A 15,832-nucleotide genomic window follows, 5' to 3' on the forward strand; every position below is an offset into this window, starting at 1 on the left:
CCTTGCTGCCCTTAATATTTTTTGTTTGTCATCAACTTTTACTGGCCCACTACTATATACCTTGGAGAAGCTCTTTTTACATTGATAGAATTAGGAGATCTGTTAGCTTCTTCCACTTGTTTTTCCAGCTCCTTCCTCAGGTTTTGGAAGATCCCAGCTATTATTTCTTTGAACAAGCTTTCGGCTCCTTTCTCCTTCTCTTCTCCCTCTGGAAAACATATAATCTTTATGTTGTATTTCCTAATTGAGTCAGATATTTCTTGGAGAATTTCTTCATTTCTCTTTAGTGTTAGTTCCCTTTCCTTCTCCATCTGAAGCATTTCTATATTTCTGTCCTCCACACTGCTGTTTTACTCCTCCATAACATCAACTCTGTTGTTCAGGGAGTCCAGATTTTTCTTTATCTCATCCATGTGTTTTTCATCTCCAACATTTCTGATTGATTTTTCTTTATAGTTTCAGTCTCTTATGTGAAGAAGTTCTTGATTTCATTGAACTATCTGTGTTTTCTTGTACTCACTGAGTTTTTATATGATAGCTATTTGAATTCTCCTCCATTTAGATTATAAATTTCTGTGCCTTCACAATTGATTTCTGAGTGCTTGTCATTTTCCTTCTGGAGTATTAAGATGTTTTTTATATTGTTTGATGGCGTGGATTTGTGCCTCTACATAGTGATAGTATTTGGTCGCAGACCCCACCTGTTGCCATTGGGTGGAGGTCACGAGCTGTGTATTCTGAGTCCACTGAAATCCATGGCTCACTTGCCCACAACTGCTGCTTTTCTATCTTGTGCGTGGGCGTTCTGGTTGAACAGCTGAGCTGGAGTTCCAGGCAGGGTGAAGGGCACTTTCTTTTGCCAGCATGATCACCCAGGCATTCTCATTCTGCCCTCGCTGTCTGCTCTCCGGGAGTGCTGGCTTGATGAAGATACCCCCACAATAGCTTACCCACCTCTGTGTGGGTCTTTCCCACGGGCTGTGAGAGAACTTGGAGAGCAAAGGTGTCCCATTCCCATAGAGTGCCACCATGCCCCCTACTCTCAGAGCTGTGTGCAGTCCTGTGACCCAGTCTCGTGCCCTGAGTTGCTGCCATTTGGGAGGGAGAGGTCGTTCCCTTACCTCCTTCCAATTCTTCAAGGGCATCTAGCACTTCCACCTTCAGACACATGCCTGCGTGGGTCTCTCAGATGTCTTTTGTGTTGTGTGAACATCCTCTGTTGGTTTATGAATGTCCTTTTCGTTGTATCGTAGAGGGGAGAGTCTAAGGGAAGAGCTCACTCTGCCATGATGCTGGTGTTTTGGTCTTTTTTTAAAGAAGAGGAGTGTTGTCTCTACCTTCCTCCTTCTTAAAGTGTTGGGGGAGCTTAAAGTGGGAAAGAAAAGGAAAATTGGTTTATCTTTTTCAACATAATTATAATGTTATTGACATCTCCACTCCTCAGATTAGATTGTTACACTTTTCTCTCTTGAGCGTCAACAAAAAGTAATTAATAATCATTGTAATTGAAAAGGCTGCTTATAGCTATCATTACCTCCTGTCTGGATTACTGCAGTAGCCTCTGTCTAACATATCTAATTGTAGTGTAACAAACTTGTCTCCAGATTCTGTGGGTATAATCAGTGTTTCTTCTGTTGATCTTGCCTATGGTCACTTATGCAGCTGCATTCATCTGGTGGCTAAGCTGAACTGGAATGTCCACTATGGCCTCACTCACATGTCTGGTGCCTCAGCTGGAATGGCTGGAACAGCTGGAGTCCTTCAGTTCTCTTCCACATGATCTCTCTTCATGTGGTTTCTTTCGTCCTTTAGGTGCTTTCTCTCTAGTAGAGTAGTCTGGACTTTTTAAAATAGTAGTTGAGTTTTCAAGGACAAAAACAGAAGGTGTGAATCCTCTTGAGGCCTCTGCTTGGAACTCCCTGCCCATCATCAGCATGTCACTTCCATCACACTGTCAGTCAGAGTAAGTCAAAATGCTAGCCTTGAGTCACTGTGGAAGGGGGCTACATAACAATATGAATGCAGAGAGGCAGGATTCCTTTGAGGCCATTTTGCAACAATCTACCATAGCTTCGTAACAGGTTTCCCTGCTTTTCCCTGCCTCCCCTCAGATCTACTCTTAACACAGGAGGTCATGCCATATCGCTTCTTTGACTAAGCTCTACCCTATTTCACTCAGAGTAAAAGCCAAAGTCTTTATATTGACCTACAAGGCCCTATGTGATCCTTAACCAAATAGATATTTATATTTCATCTCAAACAAGAAATCCAAGGTAGGCAGTCTAGGACTTGTGTAGCAGTTCAATAAAGCCATCAGTGTCTTAGGCTCTTTCTCTCTGCTTTGCCTTCCTTAGTGTGTTGGGTTTTGTCCTATTTGCCCCTATTGTCACAGGATGACTTCTGTACCTTCAGGCCTTGGGTCTGCATTCTAGGCAAAAAGAAAGGGAGAAGTGGAAACCTTTTTCCCCCAAATCATGGGCTTACTTCTCTTTGACAAGAATTGTCATGTGGCTATTTCTAGCTGTAAGAGGATCTGGTGAAATGAGAATTTTATCTGTGCACTCTGTCGCATTTGAAAAAAATGAAAGGTTTTTTTAGTAAGGATAAAGGGAGGATGGTATTATGTAGGTGCTGAGTACTATCTGCTTAAGTGCTATGTGCCAGGAACTATATTATTGCTATGAAAGCATATTTCTTAGTTGTAGGCATAGCCATTAGCAGACTTCGAAATAATATAGTCAAGGTAGTTGTAATAATTCCATTTTGCAGATGAAAAAATCGAAGCTTTAGCATGGTTGCAGTATCAGAATTTATACTTGGCCAGTCTGACTCCAAACGCTTAGTTCTTTCCATCATACTACATTCTAACTGAGCCTTCTGTTAACACACACACACACACACACACACACACACACAATATGGCCTACATTTGTGTAAAGTTTTGCTACCTCTTCAGATTATGTTTGGTTTTCATATCTGTCTTCCTTAATAAATTGCGTACCTGAAAAGAATCCAGGATTGTGTCATTTCTGTTGCCTAGCATTCAGTTAATGTTTTGAATAAATGAAGTATGAAGTTTTAAAAACTAAGATAGAAAAGCCAAACATCATTTTGCAGTTGAGCAAACAGGTACAGAGAGATAGGATAACATGCTTGGGTTGCATAGCTAGTGACAGAGCTCTGCTGTTAGGACTGGTTTCTTGGTTTCTGGTTTGAAACCATTCTGCCCTGAGACACAGGGTTGGATTAGGGTGAAATTAGAGAGTAATTTCCTGCCAATATCCCTGATTTGAGGCACATAATATCCACTAATGAATGCAAAAGTTCAAATATAGGGAAATGGATACTCCAAAAATCTCCTCCTAAGAAGGCAGTGTGGAGTAAAAGAGCACCAAGCTAGGAGTCAAGAGATATGCTAATATGCTGCACCCTGCCAGGTCACTGACTTCTTTGTGACCTTAGGTAACTTGCTTAGCTGCTTTGAACCTGCTTTTCTCAAAACTAAAATCAAGAGAGTTAGGCTTTATGATCTTTGAAATTTCTTCTAGCTAAAACAGTTTATGAATCATTGTACCCAGTGAGTTTTCATGGGTGCTCTAAGATTCTTGGCATCTATCAGGTCAGACTGCTTTGCATTTCTATAATGTAGAGAAAGTAACAGCTTTTTCACTTCTCTGGGAACTTGGCCAGTGAGGAGTAAACATCCTTTGCTGTCTCTCCCTAAAGTACTTGGTTGTAAGTGACAGATTTTTTCTTCATTTTGTTCTTTGAATCTGATCCTGTTCTTATTTTAGTGTTTTTCATAACCTCACTGTGAGTTTGTTGAAATGTAGTAAATTGAAAATGTCAATTTATGTTTTAGTCTACAGATAAGAATTTCATTACTTCATACAATAAAAATAGTTGTATTTATCAAATGCATATTAACACTTTTGTGTATTTGAAATACTTGGCTGGCACATGATGTGGTCTAATTAGAGTGGAATGTGTAGTCTCATCCCTTGTGGTAGAATTGTATTGACTCAGAGTAACCTAGTTAATAGCAGGTATACTGTAGGGTGGAAGAAATCATTTTAAGCTTTTACATTTACCAGAACTTAAAGTGAAGGTTACTTTTGGTTTCTTTTAAATAATGTCTTTCCCTTCTTATTAGGTAGGCAGCATATATTTATTGCTGAGAAATTGAGAAAATAGGAAAACTTTGAAGAACAACATGAAAATCCTTCTTAATTTTTTACCCAGAGATAATTGTTAATATTTTAATCTCTTTCCTTCCAGTCTTTTCTTTTTTCCATTCTTATTTTAAACATAATTTGAAATAAAACTGTGTGTACATAGCAGCAATATATCGGTTGGACATACTGCTGTGGAATTATAAAGGGCATAAGTAAGAGAAACCTTTTCTTATTCCTTAGACTGTTTGAAATTCTGAATTTTGTTATGATGCTTACTTAGCATCTTGAACTTTTTCTTTCCTATAAGTTGATCTAAAGCTCTGCTGTTTGTAAACTTTATAGGAAAGTTTGTCTGTGACCAGCACATATTATTGATTAATTCATAACTTGCTGAATTGACCATTCTGTGTAGTAATAATTTCTACTTATTTTCGTAAGTTATATTTCTAGAATTAGAATTACTGAATCAAAGGGAATGACTATTGTTAAGTTTCTTGTTACATATTTTCAACTTTTATAATAGTTTACAGCTTATATCTGGATTATTGCCAACAGTATGATTAGAAAAACCTTTGTCAATTTGAGGTAAAAATTGTATGGTCTTTTCTGCCACAGCACAAGTTTTCTTTAATTAACACATACATGATTAGTGAACAGAGGAATGATGTAAGTATAATATGGACACTGGTTTAGTTCATCTGTAATTTTCCCTGCAATGTAAATATTTTGAAGCAGATTTTTTTATTGTAATTTTATAGAAAGCCTTAGCAAAATATAAGTCTCTTAAGATAAAGGATGAAAATCCATTATATAAGTTTGATAGTTTGGGGCTTCTGTTGTTACTAAGGAAAAGTCTTCTGTTGATCTAATTGTCATTCATTTGTAGATAAAATACCTTTTCCCTCTTTTACTTTTGTTAGTGTTTTCATTTAATCTTATTTGCAAGTTGGCGTGAACTGCCATTCTAAGGATTTATATCATTCTTCAATTCTGGAAAATTCTCATCCGTTTCTCTCTTCATGTAGTGGTTCTCCCCCGTCTTTTTGATTCTCTTAATTTGGAACTCTTGCTAGATGCATCTTGGGTCTTCTCATTTTATCTTCCATGTCTTTTAATTTCGTGTTTCTCTGGGTGATGAATTCAAGGTAATTTCCTCAGTTATCTATCTGCTAGAATACTAATTCATTATCTTGGCCTAAACTGCTATTTAACGTAACCAGTTAATTTTGTAATTTATTTTGGTTCCTTTGAAATCCATCTAATTTTTACTCTTTGTTTTTTATTCATTGAGGTCTCTATTCCTTCTTTCATTTATTTGGCCACTTGAAACCAACTTACCTAAAAATCATTTCAATTGTTCTACCATAAATCCTGAGGGTATTGATTTTGCTAATGGTTTCCTTGTGTTTGGATTTGACCCATCTGAATGACTGTATTAAGGATATGAATGATATGAAATTTAAAGTACATTGGAAATCGGTAGGTAGAATTAATCATGAAGACTTGAAATATTTCTCAAACAAGTATTTTGTCTAGATTGATAGGGAAAGGAATAGGACATAAGAAGGACAGACCCAGTAAAAGAATGTAAACAGCAAAGTGTTAGATTAATTTGACTAAAATGGAGTGGCTAAGCTTGTGATTTCAGTGGTAAAAGTATGAGAATTGTGGGGTTTCTTTTATGTGTGGATGATTGGTGGAGGATCATGAATACTGTTAGGAGCTTAGTTTTATGCCTAGGATTAGTTCTTTTGTGTTTTTCTTTTATCTCCAGCCTTTCTGAGTATATTAATAAATTTTAAAGGGAGTTTGTGATTAGAGATTGAATCTAACTTTGATGAGTAAAGGTATCTGCTGTTTACTTTTGGAGGAGGCGTGAAATTTTATAGAGTAGAAAAGAGATGTGAATGGTGGATGAAAGTGTTAAGCTTTCAAACATAAATTAGTATAGTGTAGATGGTGTAGACAGTTACTACTGCCTGTAATAGAACCTACTGAGACAAAGATTATCATTGAAGATTTTCACTGGTTAAACAGCTATTTATTTTCCTGAGGCTAATTTATTTTACCTGTGTCAAGAATATTATTTCATTACCTAGTACTGATTCCTGTCTTTTATGATATAATTTTTTTTAATTATTTGTTTTTATTAATTTTTTTAGGGTAGAGACATAATTTAATAGATGGAATATCTTATTTCAGTTCCAAATTTCCAAGAAAATTATATTTTCCAGTAACTTTCACAGTTTATTGCAACCAAAATTTTTAGGAAAGGAGTAATAGAAAGTACTGTAATCTTTCCTGTCTGCTCTCAGAGGGCATTTGTTTATTTTAAATTACTAATTATGTTGTATATATCTCCTGCTCCTTTCCAAAAGGTATTTGAGTCATGTCACAACAAAAGAAGGGAGTAAAAGTATGGTTACTAAAAATTCAGGCCTATGAAAAGGAAGAGGAAGCAAACATGCTAACCACATATAGCTCATATCTAGTTCTAGCTAATATAGTTGCTATGATTGACTATCAGTTTGCCTTTGAGCTTCCTGGGGTATGAGTTGTCTTTATCAGGAAGAGGAAAGCATGACTTTTTCAGCAATGACGTATTTTCCTGAATCTTAGAAGAATATTAAATAATATATTGGGCATGTCGTTGAGTAAACAAAACAGAACTACTCTGCCAGGCATAAGCCCTGCCCTCAAATTGCTCATAGTCTTTAGGGTTGTCAGATAAGAAAAGGGATGATTGTTTAAATAAGATCCACAATATCAAAGCACACAGGAGAGTATTTTATCTAAATTCTAAGAGCATAGGCGGGGGAATTCTTTCCAAGGAAAAATTGTGATGAATTTTGAAAAAAGAAAGTAGAAATTAACTGACAAAAGAAGGGACTAGGAATTGATAGTTGAAGAGGGAGAGGTGGTACATCCCAAAGTTGCTTCGTGCACAGTAGTAGCTGAGCCAAGAGAGATTGTCTCTGGCAGTAAATTTCTGTAATTTGATATGATTGGAATTTAGAGAGCAAATTGAAAAGAAATGGAAGTTGTAGTAGGCAATTGCCTTCAAAGGTTTCACATCGAATACAGTAGCCATTTTCATATAACAGGTTTTTTTAAAAACAGCCTTTAAATCTTAGTACCACAGTTCTCAAACTGTGTAACAAGGCTTTCTGGGGTGCCTCAGCAAACTCTCAGGATCCTGCAGTATGTTTTAAATTTTTCAGGGAAACACACTGGCACCATTTGTTCGATACCATGTGAACTAACTGGAATTAGTTAAGTTTCAATCTTAGATTATTCTACATTATCTTTGTATGGTGGAATACGAAATGAGGACAGGAGTGTCCAATATGATTTCAAGGTTTGGGAAATTATGAAGTAACCAACAGGCAGACACATCACATTAATAAGTAACTGTGGTTATTAAAGAGTGAAATAAAAATGTAATTTTTTCTTTCAATTTGTTTCGTTTCAAACAGCTATTAAGTTATGACGTAAGTATTTAAGTTATTTGGACCTTACTACTTAATAAACAAAATTGTTAGATATTTATTTTGGCTTTTGGGGCATAAGGAAAAAAATTACTGAGACACTAAGGTCACTGTGAATCAAGAAGTTTAGGGAACATTTGGCTTAGTACATAATATTAAATCACAAATTTGTGAAAGCAGTTCATGTAAATGTTTTTTAAGTCTGTTCAGATAGAAATAAAAATATCTAGAAGAATGTAATTAGATTAAACTTTTTCATGGGAGAATTGTTTGCCTCAGTCCATTTTACCTGAAGCTAGACAGCAGAAATTCGGATTTTTTGACAGTGGTCATGTGTGCTAGCGTTATGAATAACCAGCCAACGATGGATTCATAAAGTTTGGAAACTGAATAAATGGGTGATAGGACTTATATTCCCTTATAAATAGTGAAAAACCTAGACACTGTTTTGGCCCAGTTAGAAAATCATTGTGTATCCCCGTAGATAAGAATCCAAAATTTAAGGCCAGTAGGTGTAGATCACCTATCCCAACGATTCTTAATCTAAGATCCATGGATCCTGGAAATTGTACATACAAACACAGAATTTTCTCTGTTCTACTGTTTTTTGTTGGAGTATCAAAAGGGTTCTTGGCCCCACAAAGGTTAAGAACAGATTTATAGATCAACTACTTCGTGTTTTGCATAGTATACCTGTTGGCACAGGGTAAATTGGTACCAAAGCCAAGACTAGATCCCACATCTTGCCATCTATTAACTCACTATTTGCAAGATACATGTTTTTTAGAAGTTAAGAATTAGATGTAAAAAGTATTTACACCAAGAATTTAAATAGAACTTATTTATCTGGTTGTGATGAATTGCCCCCAAAATTAAAGAAAATCTTCTAATTAATTAGGTCTGTGGTTCAACAGGTACATAAAGGGTACACAGTGAAATGTAAATCTCTCTCTTTTTTATGTCCTTCACACACTCAATTCCTCTTCTCAAAGGTAAACATTCTCTAGTTTCAGAAATTAAAAATTTAAAAACCAATAGTATTATAGTAATGGAGTTTAAAATAGTGAATGATATACAAATACCTAGAAGATAGCTTTGGTTGTTTTAAATGTCGAATAGATGTGTTTACCTGATTCAATTTTCATTTTAATATGAATAACTAGTGCTGCGTATTGTCTTAGCTTCTATCAGTAGGACATAATTTAAACATATTTTCTAGTAATGATGATTTTGTAGTGAGTCAACCAAATTGTCCATTGGGATAGTTAGCCATGAAATATGTAAATAGAGTTCTGAATAGTCTCCCCAAGCCTTGACACATTTAATTCATTAACTAAAAAGTGATCATAAGGATGTAACTTTATTTTATTTTGCCAATATTAGTTTATTTTTAAGAAGTTTCTTATAGAAGATAAATGGAGTTTATCTCACCTATGGAAGTTAATAGGAATTTTCACTTATTAAGTGACCACAGTGTGCCAAGAATTGTATTTGGAGCTTCACATACAATAGTTTGAGTTATCAAAGTCTCTCTGAAAGGTGGCTAATGTTATTATTTAGATTTTACAGATGATTAAACTGAGTATTTGAAAGGTTAAATAACATGCCCAAGATTCACAGTGTAGGGATTAGGATCTAGTTTGGGTTCATTGTAGTTAGTATCGTGGAATTGATTCCAACTCCTAGAGACTCTGTGTACAGTGGAATCCTGCCTGGATGTACCATCCTCTCATCTTCTGGCACTATATCAGACAGTGCTTCACTGCTATTCATAGGGTCCTCATGGCATATTTTTTCAGAAGTGGGTGGCCAGATCCTTCTTCCTAGTCCATCTTAGTCTGGAAGCTCCACTGAGACCTGTCCACTATGGGCGACCCTGCTGGTGTTTGAAATACCGGTGGCATAGCTTTCAGCATCACAGCAACACACAGCTACCACAGCATGGCAACCAACAGATGGGTGGTATCGTTCCCTGACCTGTGAGAGTGCCGAATCTTAATCACTAGACCACCAACTTTGGTTCATAGGATATCAAAAATCCACTATCTTTATACAACTGTAAGATGCTTTTGTGTGTAAATGTGTTTGTTTTAATATAATTTTGTCAGGTAATGCTATTTAGTAAGTGGGCAGAGTTTTCGAACTTATGATTCTGTATGGTTATAATAAAGGTAAATAAATAGTCTGTTGCTTATTAAGGGAAGAATTAAATGTAATGTACTTAATAATCACTTTATGCAGTTTTATTCTTATGCTGCACATTTTACTGAGTAGCTCACTTTCCTAAACTCCCCCATTTGTATGTTTCTTTTTTTCTGTAGGGAGATTCCCGAGGTCTTCCATTTTCTGAGAATGTGAGTGCCGTTCAAAAATTAGACTTTTCAGATACTATGGTGCAACAGAGATTGGATGATATCAAGGATCGAATCAAGAGAGAAATAAGGAAAGAACTGAAAATCAAAGAAGGAGCTGAAAATCTGAGGAAAGTCACAACAGATAAAAAAAATTTGGCTTATGTGGACAACATTTTAAAAAAATCAAATAAAAAATTAGAAGAACTGCATCATAAGCTACAGGAACTAAATGCACATATTGTTGTATCAGATCCAGAAGATGTTACAGGTAATACATATTGTATTTGATGTTTATATGGTATACCAATAAGAATTGAATCATTTTTAAAAACAGTAAGATTTGTGACATATACAGTTTTTAGCTTTTCTGAAAGTACAGGGTCTTTATTTTTTTTTTTTTTGCAGTTAAGGTCTTGTTTATATTCTATTCAGAAGTACAGTGGGTTGATGAATATGAAAATTGAAATGTTTACTTAGAGATGACTAACTCTGCTGTCTATTCTCTTACCCTCTGTCAGTAAGACATTACTTAGTTATTTTCCAGTATTAATGTTTTGTATTAAGTCAACCACATGCTCTTACCTGATTCATCCTTGTGATCAGTAGGATGAGTTTGCCAGATGACTTTTTAAAGTTAAAAATGCATTGTATGACCAAGGGATATTTTTATTCTTTGCAAGTGTAATTAATAAAACTTATGACCTTTGTTCTTCATGCTCTAAGCTACTGAATTAATGAAACCACCAGGCATATTGTTTAAAAAAGAAGAAAATTTCAAAAGCCAAACAATACTTTTTTTCCCCTTAAATATAGAAAATAAAAGGAAAATATAGCCCAGAAGTCCAATTTAAGAGCATAATTTTTAAACAATGGAAGTAACAAATGTTCATTTTGGAAATTTTTCCATGGTACAGAAAATAAAAATAGAAAAATTACCTCTCTCCACCCTAAACTCTCTCCCCAAAGATAGTGTTATTAACTTGTTGTTGTATATCCTTCCAGGAAAAGTTTTCTATATTTGTACCAATGTCCATCCATCCATATATACATTCCTTCTAAAACTTTGTACTTAAAAAATTATATGACACATTTGATTTAATAGTTTTGTCTTTGCAAAGATGATGTTTTTAGTAAGGTTGATCTCTATAATCCTCAATTTCTTCATTTGCAAAGAAAAGGAATGATTATATAGAGAGTAATGTATCTAGTACTGTAGAATTTTTAGAAGGACCTTTGTGATTAGCTAATAAGAAATAACAGATATAAGTAAAATTAAATTTGATTAAGAAAATACATAAAGTTTACTAAGAACCTTAAATTATTAATCTCAAAAGTTGCATAAAATACTTCTGATACTCAGTACTTGATAGAACTTGTTTTAATGGATCATTTTCAACATCTGAGATTTAACTTAGGGATTTCACTTGGAGACTCTATGTAGAGATTTCAACCTTATAAGAATAATTGAATCTTAAAAATGAAAGAAATCCTAGAGAAACCAGCCTTCTTATTTTAGAGCTGAAATAATCCCAAGGATGGGAATTAATTTGCCCGGAATCACAAAGTTAGCCAAAGAACTCTTTAACTCCTCATCTAGTCTTCTCCTACCCACACATTTAATAATTACATTATGATTGAAAATTTGTATTATGAAAATGCTTTTTTTAGCAATATCATATAAACTTGGAAATAGCCTGTTCTGTTGGAACTCTGCCGAGCTCTACATTTTTTGCCTGTTGCTTCTTTAGGAGAGGTCCAAAAGAAGAAACTGTGCTGCAGCTTTAAACTCTGTTTATTTTGAGAAAACATTTTCATCCTCACAGAATACTGATAACTACCTCTAATTGGCTATAGAAGAGTTTTTGCCACACAAAAAGTAGCCCATTTGGTTTCCTCAGTTCCTTTTTAAAAATTGCCTTTACTGAAGTATATTACATATGATAAAATGCATATATTTTAAGTGTACGATTTAATGAGTTTTAATACGTGTATACCCAGCTAACCGTCGCTACAACCGGTGATCCTGAACATGTCCATCACTTCAGTGGTTCTCTTGTATACATACTTCCCAGTCAATCTCCAAATCCCACCCCTGGCTTTAGGCAACCACTGGTCTACCTTCAATCACTTTAGATTAGATTTGTCTTTCCTACAGTTTCATTTAAAGACATGGCCTGTAAGTCCTACCAGCAAATTCCTTTTCTCCCTCAAAAGCCTATTTGAATATCACTGTGAAACCTTCCTTGACTTTCTCTGATTATCTTCTCTGTTCTTCTTTGTCCATTCATTGTTGTATTGAAATTCGTTTCTGTACATGTTTATATCACTTCCTAAACTGTATGATCTCTGAGAGCAGGGACATGTTTTTCATTCATCTATTTTCAAGGCTTATTATAGAGCCTAGAACATAGTAGGTGTTTAATTGCAAATACTATATCTCAAAAAAAAAAACTGAGTAAAAATCTTATATTAGTTCTTGAAATTAATACCAAAGCATAATTTATCATGGTACTTTAAAATTTAATAACTTGGGGAACAAAACATCAAATAAAAGTTTTAGGATATAGAAATGTAGAAACTTTCTTTACTGATCATTTTTAATATTGACTTTTCATGTAATTGCTAGCGCAAATGTTATACGAAATATAACTTTCTACTGTGATTTCTTAATACTTCAGTTTGTTTAGAATAAACTTGACAAGTTGGTTAAAATTTGAATTTGTTAAGGGGCCAGCCTGGTGGCGCAGCGGTTAAGTTCGTGTGCTCTACTTCAGCGGCCCAGGGTTCACCGGTTCAGATCCCGGGTGCGGGCCTACGCACTGCTTGTCAAGCCAGGCTGTGGCAGGCGTCCTACATCTAAAGTAGAGGAAGATGGGCACAGATGTTAGCTCAGGGCCAGTCTTTCTCAGCAAAAAGTGGAGGATTGGTGGCAGATGTTAGCTCAGGGCTAATCTTCCTCAAAAAAAAAGATTTATTAAAAAAATAGTTTTCTTTGCAGATGGCATATTCACACAACTTGGTCATAAGTTTTTTTCTTTTTCCCTCACTACTTATTTGAGAGCATTAAAAGCAACACCACCACCATAGAAGATTAAAGGTAGTTCAACATTAATTTTAGATCAGATTGCCATAAAATTGTATATGTTTTACATTGTGTACTAAGGTAAACAAAACCATTTATTTTAGATTAGGTCCAACAAGGAAATTCAAGGACATAGTACTTTGCGTTCAGTTCTCTAAAGTATGTGGATTAATAGCACAAGTATTTGGCTAATTCCTCTTGTCTTGGGGGTATGTAAGCAGAATCAATGATTCAAGGAAAGAGGGACAAAATTTAAGTCTGCGTTGTATAAATGATTACTGTGTAAGTAGTTAGGAGGCTTGCCCTTAATTCACATCTGCAATAATTAACTGTATTGATCTTTAGTTTCTTATTTGTAAAATAAGGATTTTTTTCTCCTCAAAACCCCAGAGCAAAGTTGTATATCCTAGTTGTAAGTCATTCTGGTTCTTCTATGTGGGATGATGCCACAGCATGGCTTGATGAGCAGCGTGTAGGTCCATACCCAGAATCCAAACTGGCGAACCCCAGGCTGCTGAATCAGAGCACACAAACTCAACCACTCAGCCACGGGGCCAGCGCCCTAAAATAAGGATTTTTATCAGACGAGCTTTGAGACTTTTAGCTGTAAAAATGTCTGAAATGTTGCTTATTATAATGTCAAGATCTAATCATTTGGGACTGTTATTTGTAAAACATATGTGTTCAATTTTTCTTAAGAGTAGTTGAATTTTTTTATATTTTCTTCAGGCTCATGATACTCTTAAGCTTCCTGTTCACCTTCTGTATACTTCAAGAATAGTCTTTATGGATTATTGTTATTATCCCACATGGAAATTATAAAGATATTATTAGATGAGGCTGAATGCGCTTCTTGAAAAAGATTAGTGGATCTCTATAAAGTGGAGTGGTAATCTAAGCCTTAGTTTGCACCTGAGACTCCAAAATGAAATATTTGGGAAAGAACCAGTTTCCTAAATCTTGGACTCATGTGTATCACCCCTAAAGAAGAGAATAAGAGCATTTCTCATATTTTAAGTACATCTAATAATTTGTGTAGTATAAGCCCCTCTATTTTCTTCTCTGTTTTCTACTTTTCTCCTTCCTCTTCCCATTTCCATCCTCAGACCCCACCAAACTTAGGTTGATTTTTACCTATTGAGGTAGGGAATATTTTCTTTACTTTCTAGAATATCCAGAAGGGAAATATTGTTAGTATAAAACTAATAGTATTTGGATTTTTTTTGGAGTTAACCTTGGAAGATCTTCTAAATTCTGGAGATATAACTATATTGAGGAAGTTTTCTTTCTTAATGACTAATGTGCAGTTTGTGAAGTCTGTCTTGAATGAATAGAAGTGAGAATTTAATTTTCTTTTTTGTTGTTGGCCTCTCCGCTGAAATGTGGCATAGAAATTATTGTTGAATTTTATGTGTATTTAAATGTAAATGTGGAATCTGTGGCTTGGTTTGTTATGTAATTTCTACATATTTCTTATTTCTGACTGATTTTCTCATTTTGAGGTAAACATATTTTGTTAAATTGTGAACTCTCAAAGAAAGAATTTCCATTAAGTAACTCTGATCGTTAATTAGAAAGTCACTTTTAAAACCCCTGGATTTGTTTCCTCGTCTTTAAAATCATGAGATTAAATGGTTTGTAGATCTCTAATACTTGGATTCTTTGATGATATACTTTTTTTAAACAGTTAATACACAGTAAAATTGATTCTTTTCTGGTACACCGTTCCATGAATTTTAATATACGTATAGGTTTACCTACCACCACCACAGTCAGGAAAAGGAGCAGTGCTATCACTTTGTAGTCACACCCTCTCCCCACTCCATGTCCCCTGGCAACCATTGATCTGTTCCCTGTCATTATAGTTTGCTTGGCAAGAATATCATATAAATGGAATCATAATGTATATAACCTTTTGAGACTGACTTCTCTCACTCAGCATAATGCTTTTTGAGATTCATGCAGGTTGTTGCATTTATCAATAGTTATTTTTTTTTTACTGCTGAGTAATAGTCCATTGTACTGATGTGCCTCAGTTTGTTTATCTGTTCATCAAGAACATTAGGGTTTTTTCCTAGGTTTTGCCAGTTATCAGTAAAGCTGGTGTAACTACCCATGAACAGGTTTTGTGTGAACATGTTTTTGGTTCACTTTGGGAAATGCTTAGGAGTGTGGTTGCTAAGTTATGTTAAGAGTAAATTTATTGTTGTTAAGAAACTGCCAAAATGTTTTCTGGAGTGGCTATATTGTTTTTCATTCTCACCAGCAATACATGAGAGTTCCAGCACTTGGTATTGTTAATATATTTTTTAACCAGTCTAACAGATGTATAGTGGTTGATGATATACATTGTTGTGATCAGAGGGAAGAAAAAGAAAAAGAAAGTAGCACCATCTTAAGGAGAACTTATGAAAGAATTGTGTGTGCCATAGGTACATTTATATTCAGAGTGAGGAAGTCTTCTCTACCAGGAAATGCAATGTGCAGTTTTTAAACATTAAGATGTAATATAAGAGATACCAGCAGTTCTGAAATTTTTAATGCCTAGGTTGCTTATTTCACCTAAAATAAAAAATATTACCACTCACAATCTTATCCATGCTATTTTTGTAAAACATTAAAGTTAAACCAGAGATTGTACTAGTTATAAAATATCTCAGCAAACTTCAATTGGTGACATTGGCAAAATAACTGATTAAGCATCCATTAATAATAAGTGAACATTCAGGGCCA

General features: G+C 34.9%; 1 protein-coding gene across 1 annotated transcript in view; it reads left to right on the forward strand.

The window, feature by feature from the left end:
* Positions 1-15,832, forward strand: part of PKN2 (protein kinase N2) — a 147,850-nt gene that overhangs the window by 36,043 nt on the left and 95,975 nt on the right. Inside the window, exon 2 of the mRNA XM_046645588.1 lies at positions 9,985-10,285. Coding sequence (XP_046501544.1) covers positions 9,985-10,285 — 301 coding nt within the window. The remainder of the gene's footprint in view (positions 1-9,984; positions 10,286-15,832) is intronic.

This window comes from Equus quagga, chromosome 18 (assembly GCF_021613505.1).
Source record: "Equus quagga isolate Etosha38 chromosome 18, UCLA_HA_Equagga_1.0, whole genome shotgun sequence".
Lineage (NCBI taxonomy): Eukaryota > Metazoa > Chordata > Mammalia > Perissodactyla > Equidae > Equus > Equus quagga.